Raw genomic sequence first — 14,847 nt, 5'->3', positions numbered from 1 at the left:
AGATATCTCACTATTTTTGACTTTTCAGAGCCTGTCAAGTCCCGCTTCTGACCCATTTTGCCAAAGGAAAGGAAGTTGCCTAATAATTATGCACACCTGATATAGGGTGTTGATGTCATTAGACCACACCCCTTCTCATTACAGAGATGCACATCACCTGATATGCTTAATTGGTAGTAGGCTTTCGAGCCTATACAGCTTGGAGTAAGACAACATGCATAAAGAGGATGATGTGGTCAAAATACTCATTTGCCTAATAATTCTGCACTCCCTGTAAACGTGACTTGACTTGACTATTAAAAGCAAAATATTTTCCACAAATTTACAAAATTCAAACTTTGCTGTGTTCGTGCGTATGCAAGTTGTGTGTCTCAACTTCTCCAAGATGCTGGTCTACTATAGTTTTTCGTCAGATATGCTATTGGCAGAACTCCCTTCCATAATGCCTTTCCCCCCTTTTTGTTCAGAATCATCTGTACCGAATGAAAACTTGCAATACAAGAATGTATTTTTCACTGTATTTATTTGTTACGTGTCCCAAGACAGTGATGCTAAAGGAGAAGCAAAAACATGCTAACCATGGAAACAAATCTTGTTATACAGAAATACAAAAAAGGCACACGTATCATTACCTATGGAGTATTGTGTTGGGATTCATATTAAAAATAAGGAGGCTTTTAAAGCAGGCAAACCTTCTAAGGTTTCTAAGGTTTCATTGGGTGGATGGTAATAAACTTGGAAATCAAAGTTCAGATGAAGAAGTGATTTAAAAATAAGTACCATAAATTCCGGACTATAAGCCGCTACTTTTTCCACAAATGTTCAGCCCTGCGGCTTAGTCAGTGAAGCGGACAATTTATGTAATTTTTCTAACGGCCGCGGCGCTTGAGTATAAAAGGTAAGATTAAGACCAATAGAATATGTGCGCCAAGAAAGACTGCGACCTCTAAGTTTATGCATACGTTGAATGTAAAGTAAAGATACGTTCCGATAATGAGGAAGACGCCCTCGATGGCGATAGTTATGAGGAGGAAGTTGAGGACGATCTACCATGAATTTCACACTAACGGGATGCTTTTTTTTACAGGCACGTTTGATACATTGCGAGCGTGATCCTACTAGCGTGTTGGTACCTTTCAAAGGCACGGTTTGGAATGAAAGTTATATTGTTATTATTTGAAAACGCTCTCGGTGTACCGTCTTTCTTCGTAAATATGTGTAACCATGTATAATATGTATTTGGAACTATATATTTTTGTAATGTATTTATTTTAGAGATTTATTCTGTTATGTGTTCTACGGACGAATCAAAAAGAAGGGGCAGAGCAAACGCGGGCTGATGGGAAGTGGGGTAAAGCTGAATTACCGGTAGATCTGTCTGTTGGCGCAGCGGACAATAGTGGATATATAATTTTCCCACCCTAAACTTTGGAAATATACATTTTGTTTCCTTGGATTACTTTTAACGGGACCCGGACTTTACAAGTCTGCATCATACGTTAATTACGGGTATCATTTTCCATTCATGATGCCGACTGTGGTTCTAGAATTGTGTACTATCTTTGATTTTTGCATTTCGGAGATGGAATACGAGCTTGCTCTGTCCACTCCACGCATCGGCCCGGTATAGCAGTACCTCCGGGAACGGTGCATTCGCAATGATCGCAGCAAGGCTTTAGGGCTAGGACCTTAGCTTGGCCTTTTGGCTGAGAGTAAGTGTCCCGGCTCCTAGGCTTTGTAGCGTATTATGAACTGACCGATAACGGATAATGGACAATGAATAACTAAGATAGATCAATAACCCTTAAAAACCCCCCGCTGGTTAACTACTATTAAAAGAAAATAACTCTGAAATTGTTTAATTTGATGTTGAAAATGTCAGGAAAAAATGATAAAACGTCATATCGTCACGTCATATTGTCAAATATAAAAAAATTGTGAATATGCTTGATGGCTGTGTTTTGCTGCTGTTGGTGTCGGTGGATTTGTTCAGACCGAGGACAATCGACTTTGGCCTGGACGGATCTATTGACACTAACAAAGATGTTATATAATGAAATTGTGAATATGTTTGATTTTCGAGAAGGTTTGTTCAAACCTCACTTTGTGTTTGCTGTTAAAAACGTAATATTGGAATATAATATTGTGAATGTGCTTAATTGCTGTTGAGATTGTCATGATTGTTTTCTGTTTTTAGTGTCAATAAATTTGTTCAAACCAAAATGTGGTTACAATCGTGGAACCTACAGCCTGGTCTGGGTTAATCTAGTGATTGTGTCACAAGTTTGAATGCGTGCGCACGCGGCTTGTACAGAGGTGCGGCTTGTGTAAGTACAAAAGTGGCAAATCACCTAAAAAGTGGTGGGTGCGGCTTATAATCAGGTGCGCTCTATAGTCCGGATTTTACGGTAGTAAAGAAAATCATATATCTATCTATCTACCTTGGTCATATCCCTCGGGAGGGGTGACCGACAGCGAGACAAACATACAATAACAAAGAAAATAAAAAAGGGTAAAAAAAAGCAAAAAACACACACAAACATTTTTGAACCATGGCCAATCCAAATGCCCAAACACCCAAACAAGTTAAGCACCTTGGCACCTAAGTTGGTCATGCTTTCGTCCCTTCAGGAAACGGGAGGCAAGAAAGCGGCCATGTCACTCGGGTCAGGGTGACACAACACACTCTTTTGTTCAACAGCAGGGCCCGACAGCTTTCACTGGTTTACCCCTGCCGCATCATACGGGTGCCCTGCCCATCCCTTAGAATGCGTCTAAACATCCCACTATCCTTTTACAACACGTCTCCACTCATTCCTATCACCAACAAGAGAGAAAGAAAGTAAGAAAGAAATTTATAAATAGAAAATACAAAATTTTAAAGTTGCTTTTTGATATGCCATCTCACCCTCTGCATCCACGACTCCTCTCTACAAGCTCAAGTCGCATCACACCAAATGCAAATGCAATTTAATTTTCCTTTACATGCCTTTGTATTTAAGATGCTAGGTAAATAATGTATTAATAGTAGTTAGTATGTAAAATTTTTGTTATATTAATGTTTTTATCTGTGGTTCCAGGAGCGTTAAAAACGCATTAGCTGATTCCCAAAGGTTTTTATAACTCATAATATGGCAATTTCCCGTCACAACCCCCACCTCAGAACTGATTAATGTCGTATCCCGAGGTTCTACTGTAACAAAGTCGTGCCAACAGCTTTAAAAGCATTGCTGTAAACAAGTGACTAAGCAAAGGGAAAAACGTGCAAATCCAGCATTGAAGAAAGACTTTTTGGGACTTGTTTTTAATTAAATCACTGTGTGTGTGTGTGTGTGTGTGTGTGTGTGTGTGTGTGTGTGTGTGTGTGTGTGTTAGGATGTCTAACAAAAAGAAAACAAAAAGCTAATGCGTCAGCTACAGTAGCGAAGTGAGACTCAAAGATGCCACTTAAGGAAAATGTTTATGAGGATTTTCCCAAATGACTACCAGCTTTCCAAAAGTGTTAATTGCCACATTTTTTTATCATCGAAACCATTGTTTCTACTTCTGTTTTACGACAAATGCAATTCTAAGCTTAATTAAATTGGCGACAATTAAAAAACAACAAAAAAATGATGGTCATCATTGAAATGCTGGAACATTTTTTAGTTAGTATGAGGTTATATTACCTACCTAATTACATTTAGAAAAAAGCTCACATAAAGAAGTTTAATTAGAGGTACGGCTCGATGCGGTACATTTATGAGGGAAAAACTCGTAGTTTATAGCTGGGGTATAAATTGCATCTTTTGTCACACCATTCCTGAAACTTTTATAACAGGTACTTACTGCAATTTTTCTTTGTATCTGAGGAGTGAGCAAATGTTTAAGTATGCATTCTGATATTATTTTTCAACCTAGTACCACCCAATTTTTTTTAATCTTATTCTACCATTAAGATCTTTGACATCTTCCAAATGTATTATGTGAGTTTGTAGTATTTCAATTACTAGAAATACATATTAAAATATAAAAGTTAAAACCCCATACATTACTACTATATATTTAAAAATAAAACAATGTGAAAAAAAGATCAAGTAAAATTTTCATAGGTGGCAGATGGCAAAAAATGTTGCTCATTTAAAATATATTTGATAAGAAAACCTAATTAAAAGAAAGCAAAAGTGTTTGATATGGCAGACAATTTTTAAGTATTATTTTCTGATGTAACTGCAATTTATGCTTGTCTACAAGCACTTACATTTAATTAATAACGATCTATCATAATATATATATTTTTATCTTTAAGTCTTTATTACACGTTTATCCTGTGCCAAGTCAGATATAATTGCAAACAATATACACTCCATTGTAATAAGTGAAAATAAATACAATTATTTTCTATTTTAATCCATCTGTTAACTAAGACTTTCTAGTGGATTTACAGGAGCTTATCCCAGCTGGCTTCAGTCAAGAGATGGGGATAGGCTTTGGACTGGACCATACGCCCTCACACTCAATTCCAATCTTCCCTTAACCTAACACGTATGTTTTAGGAATGAGGAAGGAGGCAGTCATCAAATTTAATGACCACTACTCCCATCTCCCATCATTAATGGCACCAAGACCTCTCCAAGAAGCTTGCCTTAATGTACTTAAAGACCAGGCACAGGGATGTGAATTTCCACTACTGGTAGTGAGGGTGGGGACACAGTTTTGAAAAGTTTGGACATTCCCGGACTCGGGAAGCCGCAACTAACGGGATCAATGCAAACGGGCAGGCAGACATGGCGACGGCCTAACTGGGTTTGGTTTTGATCATCAGCCCACAGAAGGACAGTAAAGTGCTCTTTACCGTCATTGTCAGGTTGTTACACTGCCTGGAAAGTATGTGTTGCTTCTTTCTTTTTTACCTAAGTCCTTCTTAATGCACTGACAAGACAACATGAAGCGGGGCAGGACAATACAGTGTGGAAAAGAGTATTTTGTCATGTTCTCCAATTAAAGATGAGAAAGGCTTGTACAGTAGACCCCCAGGTTTTGGCATCCCAAGCTTACAGTGTCTTCAAGTTACGATGTGGAATTTAATGTTTTTTAGCCCCTCGTTACAGCATTTTCTCCACCATTCAAAATCAACAACAAATTCCACTTTTCAGAGTTAGTGCGTATGACTGTGCGAGTTGCCTGCTCCATAGGTCTGCTACATGTCAACGCTATATAAGATGCTGATCTGTTATTGGACATTTAGGGGAGTACGGTATTTAGGTTTACTCACTTTTATTGCCAGGGATTTAGCTATTGATGGCTATATTTTTAGTTTTTTTTTAAACAGGAAAAATACATTTAGACTGATATACAAGCATTACACAGACTTACTTTCATTGTGTCAAAGAAATGTTGCTTCGATGCCGTTCTACTAAACGTTATAATGAAATCTCTGCAGAAATGTGAGGGGTGTACTGACTTTTGTTACATACTGTATTTGCTATGGGTTGCGAGTTTTGCAGTGACACTAAAGGGAGAAGCAAAAACATGATAACCATGGAAACAAAGCTTGCAATTATGAAAAAATATGCAGAAGGTACATGAATCACTTCACTTGCTAAGCTGCATGGCCGTAACCAATGGATCAGTACTATATTTAAAATAAGGGGGCATTTAAAGCAAGGACATCTTTTAAGGGTATGATAATGCTTCAGTTTTAATTTTAATCCGACCTCTCCTCCTTCCTTCGGTATCCACCCAATAACTCGACTGTACCAAGTCAAGTCAGATCACACCTAAGGTAAATATTTTTACTTTACATATACATGTATTTATAATGTTATGTAATCCTATACACATATATTACACATATGCAGTAAATATTACATACTAATTGATTAATTTAATCTTCTAACTTGGAGTCCGAGTTTTCTACGCACTAGGTAATTGCCATAGGTTTACATCCCCACCATGCTGCAATTTTACTTCGCAATCCCCACTTTAGAACGGATTCTTGTTGTATCCCAAGGAACCACTGTATAGGTTTTTGCTTGAAATACTACTTCTCATGTCTAAGGAGTGGAATAAATACTGAATTGTATCCAAATAAAATACTTAGTGTGAAACATGGGGGCCTAATTTTTTTTATTCTTCCTTAGTTGAGGTATATCTATTATGGCAAATACTGGCTTCTCTTATCTTTTTTGTTTCTATAACAAAAATACAATATGATTCCCCATTTCCACTGAATTCTGTGTAAAAGAAACATGCGATGTTCAAATCCAATTTGCCCCCACCCCGCCCACAAATTACATATCATCGTGGTGTAAGAATTCTCCTCCTGCTGACTCGGCCCTCCACCAAAACATTAGTCAGTCTCTGTGTTCCTGACAAGCAGATTGCTCAAGTGTGTAATATAGCGTACTCGCTAACCTTTAAAGGGAAAATGCCACACTTAAACACTTACCAGCGAACAGCAAAGTACAATCAAACATACCGATAATAATGTCGTTACATGCACATTTGTGGTTGGCTTTGTGCTTACAATCTTACCTCTCAAATCCAATTTGTCTGATGGATTTTTCCCAAGCAGAACCTGCGTGGAGAGAAAATGTTTGGTAAGCACTAATAGGAATTTATCACATGAACAAGCAGCGTACATGTAGCTGGTTCAAGTGTAATAGTGTATCGTTTTATAGCATTTCTGCCCCCAAAGAAAAGTTCATTTGAAGTTTAATTATTTTGTTTTTCACATTTATTTCGAAGGAGACTTTCGGACAGGAAGTGACATCACATTGGAAGCCATATTGGTTCAGTATTTAAACGTTAACATGGCACCATTACCATCTCCCTCTGGTGTTGTGCCTTCGACCACATTGTCTACATTGTCAAAGATAATATTTTGTATGTAGATATTTTGGATGTATTTTACTGACATCGCTAAATTCTTATAGATTTTTGTAATTAATTTGTGGTGTGGTGTCACTTTCACTGTATATTCATTATATGTCAAGGTTTTACTCTATTTTGCATTACAGTGGAACTTGGGCGCTATTTTTTACTCCGCCCTTTATTCTAAAATAAGGTAAACTGCTGCTGAATTGTGTACTACACCCAAGGAGACCAGAACACCAAGAATTGGCAACGCAAACTTTTTGAGTCACGGGATGCATTGGATGGGCAGCACGGCGGCGCGGTGGTTAGCGCCTGTGTGGCACAGTTCTGAGGTCATGGGTTCAAATCTAGCTACCAACCTCCCTGTGCGGAGTTTGCATGTTCTCCCCATGCTTGCGTGGGTTTCCTCCGGGCACTCCGGTTTCCTCCCACATTCCACAAACATGCATGTCAGATTAATTGGCCGGTCAAAATTGTCCCTCGGTGTGAATGAGCGAGCGAATTGTCTGTCCCTGTGTGCCCTGCGACTGGCTGGCAACCGGTTCAGGGTGTCCCCTGCCCACTGCCCGGAGATGGCTGGGATGGGCTCCAGCACCCCCGCGACCCTACTGAGGATAAGCAGTGCAGATAATGGATGGATGGATGGGATGCATTGGGTCAAAACAGTTTGTGTAGGGGCTGAAATGATTGATCGATTGATTGATTTCATACATATATAGTCTGCAATCCGATACCCTGGCAATACATGAGGAAAAAAGACCTATCCAATGTTTCTCAATAAATACACTTGCAGACTTGTACATGCTATATTTTATTTTATATTTGTTTGAAATAGAACATTTAATAAATAGGTTTCGTAACATTGAGAATAATAGCGAAATAATATATTTTGTCCCCAAGCAAAAAATATAATATCCACCGAAAAGCTAAAAAAAATTAGGACCAGCTCAAAAGTTTTTTTTGTGGGAATATAATTTAATATTGTGATAAACAAAATGATTGTATGACAAACAAATAGCAAGTATAGAAAAAAAGTTTTTGGAAGCTGTGTCCGACAAGTAAGCAAGACTTACCATCGTCACGCAACATCATTCTCCAAGTCATTATCAGGACTTTTGGAGAAAATGCCTTTCAAGAAAAAAATCTTTAAGTTAAGGCAGAAATGCTGTTTGTTTATTTATCGGCAATATAGCTTGGACACTTGTGCAAATAGTGCCGTTTTCTAACACAGATTATTCTTTTCAAAACATTTCTCTTAGATTTAAGGTTGCCTGAAATTTTGTCGTTTATGGAATTTGCAAAAATATGTGAAGTCGATGTTTCAAGAAACAATTGCTTTATTTTTTCTACGTTTACTTAGTTTTTAGAATGTTAATTAGGTTCACTATACAATATGCATCATTTTCATTTTTCAATGAACATTTGATCCATCTGGCCCCCACATTTTTTATTTGGCCCTCCACTCTTTAGACTTTGACACTTCACGTCTAATACTAATCAATCACTGATTAATGTCATTCTTACAGGACCGTCACAGATTACTAGTGGTGCGATAACCGATATTCAAGCCAAAATTTGATTTGCATTTTTGTTTTCGCTAAAGGACAAATAAAACCAAAAAAGGGCTTCCGAAAGAACGATGTTGTGTTTATATTATGTCTAAAGTGGAGCTGCAACGATAAATTGACGTTGTCGATGAAAATCAATAATAGAAATAGTCGACAAACATATTCATTGTCGCAGACACGTTTTTCCAAAAGAGTGAGGCATCATACATGATTATCATCTCTGCTATGTTATGCGCAGTAGCGTCTCTGTCTCAAGCAGTAGCGTTTAGGTGGCGTCAACATCAAGTACATGCACCAAAACATCTAAAAGAAGTTTGGGAGCATTTTAGCCGGGAGCATTTTAGCCTGGATATGGTGACTAAATAGACTACTTGCAGTGTTCCTTCTAAGCTGCGCGCTTGCGCAATTGCGCACTGTTCGCACATTCTCAGCGCACAAGAAAATCTAGCCAGCGTGCAAAAATGAGGGCTCAAAATTACTTATTAAGAAGCGACTTAAGTCAAAGTTACAGTGCATGAAGGTAAAACTACACGGGTTCCCTTGACGTTGTGTCCAAAATGCGGTATTTTGTAGTCGAACGAAGTAGAGTAAAGTTAGTAGAGTATGTCAAGAACCGGCTCACTAAAAAGAACTGGCTCTTTCGGGTCCTAAACGGCTCTTCAGGTTGTTTTTGCTTCTTTAATCCCAACATGACCAAATATTAAGTAAAATTATGCACAAAATGACTTAAAGGAAGGGGGGAAGTGAACAAAAAAGAAAAAAATACCAAAATGAAAAAGTAGTGAAAAGCTGAGAAAAAAAGAAACAAAAGGAAGAGAAAAAAAGAAGGAAAAATTTTGAAAAAAGCCAGAAAATTAAAAGAAAGAAATGTAGGGAAAAAGTAAATAGGGAACAAAAAGAAAAAAGTAACAGCTCGGAAAAAATAAACACAATGAGATTTCTTTTTAAAGGAATTAAAAAAAAAAAACAAGAAAAAAAACACCGAAAAAAGAAAAAAAAGTTTGTGTTGCATTCAAATAATTTTCAATTATATCAAGTGAATCTTGTTGCCAACATTGTACTTCCACTAAAAAATGTGAATAAGTACAGTTCTGTATCTTACAACCAACTAAATAAGCCCCCAAAAATGTTAATATTATGCGACAAAATATATCAGGAAATAAAAAGAAATGGATATCTTGTGAAAAAAATTGTAAGAACAAACGACGTTTGTAGGCCGTACAACCTTTGCAATAGTACATGAGTCAATTCATTCAAAAGAGAAAAATAATTTTGCATTGCCGGAAACTCAGCAAAATGTAACTTGATGTCAAGTTTTGGACATGTTTGATAATTAATTATCTTGCCTCACTTGGGATTATGGTTGCTCACTGTTGTTTCAAGCGTTGCTCAACGACTTTGTGTGAACGCTCAGACCCGTGGAAAATTACAGGGAACATTGCTTGCAAAGTATGCAAAGCTGTACTTGTGTATCATGGCAGTACATTGATGATGCACGAACATTTAAAGACAAAGCACGTCGGAGAGTTGAAACAGAGTCTGACGGGTTTAATTACATGAATTGTACTTTTTTATCCATGTATTTCGCTATAAAAGAGAGCTTGAGCATTATGCAAGACTGTGTCTGACAAACACATTTGAAATTAAATTAATATAGTCTGAAGGACAAACGTCAGTTAAAACTGTTTGGTTTTAAACTGTTGAGAATTGTTCCATGACTGTGTTACAGACTTTGCAGTTAACCACTGAATGTACTTCACAAAATGTACATATTTGTTATATTTACTGGTTTACTGCTGCTAATAAGCCTGATTTTGGTTGAAGGATAAAAAATGTATACTTGATTTTATTAGGGGCGGCAGTAGCGCAGGAGGTAGAGCGCTCGTCTTGGGATCAAGGGATCCCAGTTCGAATCCCGGCTAGCCCGTGTTACATGTCGAAGTGTCCTTGGGTAAGACGCTGAACCCCTAATACCCCCAATAAGCAGGTTAGCGCCTTAGATGGCTGCAAGGCCGCTATTGGGAAATGTGGAGCACATTGTAAAGCGCTTTGGGGAGTCATTGACTTGAAAAGCGCTATATAAATGCAGATCATTTCATTTCATTTCATTTCATTATTTTTTTTATCACTTATTTGCCTCTCGCTAAAAATGGACAGAGGTTTATTTATGGATTTATGTCTACTGACCGAGCACTGTGCTTAATTGGTTTTGGATAGGGGATTTTTTTTATGTTTTTCAGTATGTTCAATAAAATATTTATTTTTTATTGTACCCATTTGCCCTGTGTTTATTATCATGTCCAGCATAATCAAACGTGACTGCTTATTTTTCAGTTTGCATTCAAGGAAGGAGATAGTGGACGCTGTCAAAACGGGAGCTCTGCCAAGCTTTTACCAACAAGACATTTCTCTAAAGTTTGTGTGACCCCCCTGCTTTCACGCTATAGTTTGACCCTAGCCAGTCTTTGACTAATGTCATTCAAAAATATGCACCTCCTCCACAGACTCTCCACGGATGAAGAATGCCATCTTTCCTTCCGAGTACTTCAAGTGTTCCTGAACGTCACTGGGCAGCAGTGGGGGTTCACTTCCAGTAATTGACAAAGCTCAGACAAACAGGCGCAACTTTGTTGTGCCGCCGGACGTGAACGCCACAGACTTATGGCGGGGGACTCGGACATATTTACATCTCCTAAGCCTGTTTATTAAGTCTTAAATTGAGTGGACCACAAGTCTGTGGTTCGAGGGGATCATACATAATGCAAGACTATAAGCCACATAAATTCTCTATAGAACAGTAAACACAATAACAATACAGCAGCGTGCGATAAATTCTCTACTGTAATTCAAATCAGTTTTTAAAACATTAAACTTATGCTAAATTTGATTTATACAAATAGGATAATGCATCTTCTAAGGTGGCAACAGTTTGAGTACAACCAGCAAAGAACATTCAATTAATGAAAATAGAGCTTGTGTAGTAATAAAGTAATTAAATATTACTGATTAGAGTACGGGCAGCACGGCGGCGCAGTGGTTAGCGCTTGTGCGGCACAGTTCATGTCATGGGAACCTGTCGTGGGTTCAAATCCAGCTCCAGACATTCTGTGCGGAGTTTGTATGTTCTCCCCGTGCTTGCGTGGGTTTCTTCCGGGCACTCCGGTTTCCTCCCACATTCCAAAAACATGCATTTCAGGTGAATTGGCTGGTCCAAAATTGTCCCTAGGTGTGAATGAGCGAATGAGTTGTCTGTCCCTGTGTGCCCTGCGATTGGCTGGCAACCAGTTCAGGGTGTCCCCTGCCCACTGCCCAAAGATGGCTGGGATGGGCTCCAGCCCCCCCACGACCCTAATGAGGATAAGCGGTACGGCTAATGAGATGAGATGAGATGATTAGAGTACAAAATATTAGAAACAAAAGGAAGTGAAAAAAGAAGGAGTATTTTCTTCCCCCTGAAAAAAATTGTTATATGGCGTAAGAAATTTAAAATGATCAACAAAAAATATTAATTCGGGGAAAACAAATAAGTTGAAAGGTGTGATTCTGGATTCATTACAAATGAACTGATAACTGCAAACCCCATTATTTACATTTACTGATTATGGCTTACTGCCCCATAGTATATCTTAGCACGATACTCTAATCTTTTTAGATGGGATATATGAGTTTTGACCGTTATAATCAGAAATATTAAAACAAAAAAGGCTTGAAATATGTCCGTTTAATTGTAATTTTATTTTTGGGTTTCTTAATAGAATTACTTTTTTTGGGTAGGATGAGTAGAAATTTTATATATATATATATATATATATATATATATATATATATATATATATATATATATATATAGTGATTGTTTTAGCAAGCTAACAGCAAGTCAAGCCATACAGTATTTTTTTACCCGTAGTAGGAACTTTTTATATATATATATATATATATAAGTAAACAAACAAACATTGCATTGTAAAAATTCCATAAAGGCAAAAACAACAACACTGTTTACCAAAAAGCGAGTATGCAAATTCCTTTGAGACGCTTTAGTGACTCAGTTTAAGATGTAATCTAACTATAGAACATGTGTGTTGTAAAGAAACATTTCAAGTGCATTTTTCAGCCTTCTGGGTAATTTCCTGCATTTTCAGTCAATGCCTCCCTTATCTGACCTATTCTAAATCTGGAATTCACCCTTTTCCTTCTGGCTCCGGTGTAAACAAGGAGTCTTCCTCCACACTGAGGAGGCTTTAGAAAACCTCTCCATTTCCTCTTAAAGGGGGAGTAGGATGCCCTCAGTAGCCCCAAAGGGTTGTGCGCTGATCACCGCCTTTCACTCGTTCTCCATTCCTCTGCACTGACTCAACACAGCACTTTTACATTTCCAACGAGATCTGGAGGCTAGTGTCAGAAATGGGTGGGGCTGGCGAAAAAGGGGGTGGGGGAGGGCAACGGTGTCTTATCGTGCCAGAACTGTTGCGTTTTCACGTCATTTTTCTGTCTTAACCACACCTCTGTTGATCTGACTCTACTACTATACATACATACAATAAGTCACAATCATTGAAATCTAATAAATAAAGTAGGGGTACGCAATCACTGTTTTTACCTACCGATACCAATTACTTTTTAAAAACACATGCTGTATTTAAAGAAACAATAAAAACACACACAAAATCCTTTCATACTTATGTGATTCTGATTTTGCAGACACTTGATCCCAAACAATGGTATTAGTGATTGTTTTAGCAAGCTAACAGCAAGTCAAGCCATACAGTATTTTTTCCCCGTTGCAGGAACTTTTTATCATAATGAAATTACTTATTCGTTGGTGCTTTTATCTGAAAGGAGCAGCGCCATAGGCCATAGGCTTAATTCACAAGTAAAGGTAAAACATTAAAATGTATTTTTTTCAAATGTTGGTTTATTTGTGGCTTTCTTGCTATGCCAATAAAAAATAATAAGATGTAGGTTAAACTATTTGTAAGATGGGGAAACTACATCAGGTAAGTTCAGTCAATTACAGCTGTATGTGTCTTACTGCGTATGTGTAGGAAATGTATTGTGCTATGGGAGTAAAACAATTGTCAAAACATGCACACTACAGTTGTTGTACGCCTAGTACAAAAAATTAAAGCATTGTGTTGTGATTGAGACACTCGTTTTCAGACATTTTTGGATAGCTGTCACTCTTAATCAATGAGCTGTCAGTCCTAAGGGGACAGTGTGTATTTGACCACAAATGCTGCTGTATTGTATCGTGCAATCTAAAACAAGAGCTAAAAAGCACAGATCACAAAGTACGAAGAATGCACATTTTTTTACGATAATGCGTGAATTTTTTGCTTATTTTTCACATTTATATTGTTTTTTCTTTAATAAATGACATTGTTTTTTTTTACCACTAAAAGGCACTAAATAATACACACTGTCCATTTACAGTAATTCACACACATACAAAAACACGCAAGAGTACTACAAACAAAATTTAAAAAAAAACTATAAGAGCAAAACTGTACACATCTTGAGCTATGCGACCGATTATGGCCGAGCTTTCCAGTGCCTCGTGCACATTTGTGCAACTACTTCTATGGAAAAAAATATATATCATAATGAGGAAAATAATGCTTGGAATCTTTTTAAAGGGAGAGTGTTTAATATTTAGTGTCTCCGAGTGATACAAAAAACTTTCATCCACTAAAAAAAACCATTGATTTGAATACTAGGCAAAATACATGAACTATCTTACCAATGTTGATTTTTATTGATAAAAGAGAAATTTGGATTCCTTTTACACCATGGAATCGGCACATAGATCGGCGTCATGTTTGTCTGTCATCCTGCCGCAACGCTGTGCCCTGAATCACTGGTCCTTGTTCTTACCAGACAATACAGTGCCATCTAGTGGTCAAATATTACACATGGGAGCTTTAAGTATTGTCAGCTGATTCAATATGATAGAATGGCATCAAATGACTAATTATAGGATCTTCCAGTAAATGTGACATCTATATGTTTAATGGAAAACTGTCGGGCCAAAAATTATTGTGCATCTCTAAAATGCAATATCACCAGTTATCAAAAAAAGAATGAGCTCAAGTGAGTCACAAAGACAATAAGATAAATTACATGTATAATGAATAACTAATGAAACACTATCAGCTATGATTAACCAATGTATAACCTCATCAATCCACAAAGTGAATTGCAATGTACTGCCGAGTGTCTGTTTACCGTGAACAGTGAGCGACATTTCTTAATTACGCTGAGTAATTTAATCTTACAAGATCATTTCTTAATGGAGTTTTCTGCTTTCCTGGCAGCTGAATGAACATTTTCATTAGGTCAATTAGAAGCACTTTTTGGTCGTCTCCTCATTAATCAGTGCTCACAGATTGTTAGCTAGGAGAAGAACTTACTGGAAGTTGTG

At 37.4% G+C, this 14,847-nt stretch overlaps 1 protein-coding gene and 1 pseudogene across 2 annotated transcripts in view; one reads left to right on the top strand and one right to left on the bottom strand.

Moving 5' to 3' along the window:
* Positions 1-14,847, bottom strand: part of piezo2b (piezo-type mechanosensitive ion channel component 2b) — a 119,261-nt gene that overhangs the window by 81,562 nt on the left and 22,852 nt on the right. For both annotated transcript variants that reach the window (XM_088346588.1, XM_088346590.1), the window contains exon 4: positions 6,517-6,559. In XM_088346588.1, coding sequence (XP_088202714.1) covers positions 6,517-6,559 — 43 coding nt within the window. The remainder of the gene's footprint in view (positions 1-6,516; positions 6,560-14,847) is intronic.
* On the top strand, positions 1,512-1,658 carry LOC148376376 (U2 spliceosomal RNA; annotated as a pseudogene).

The sequence above is a fragment of the Urocampus carinirostris genome, chromosome 1 (assembly GCF_059441175.1).
Source record: "Urocampus carinirostris isolate Australia breed hairy pipefish chromosome 1, RoL_Ucar_1.0, whole genome shotgun sequence".
NCBI classification, from domain to species: Eukaryota; Metazoa; Chordata; class Actinopteri; order Syngnathiformes; family Syngnathidae; genus Urocampus; species Urocampus carinirostris.
The sequence above is the reverse complement of the archived record's forward strand: the minus strand, read 5'-3'. Positions and strand labels throughout refer to the sequence as shown.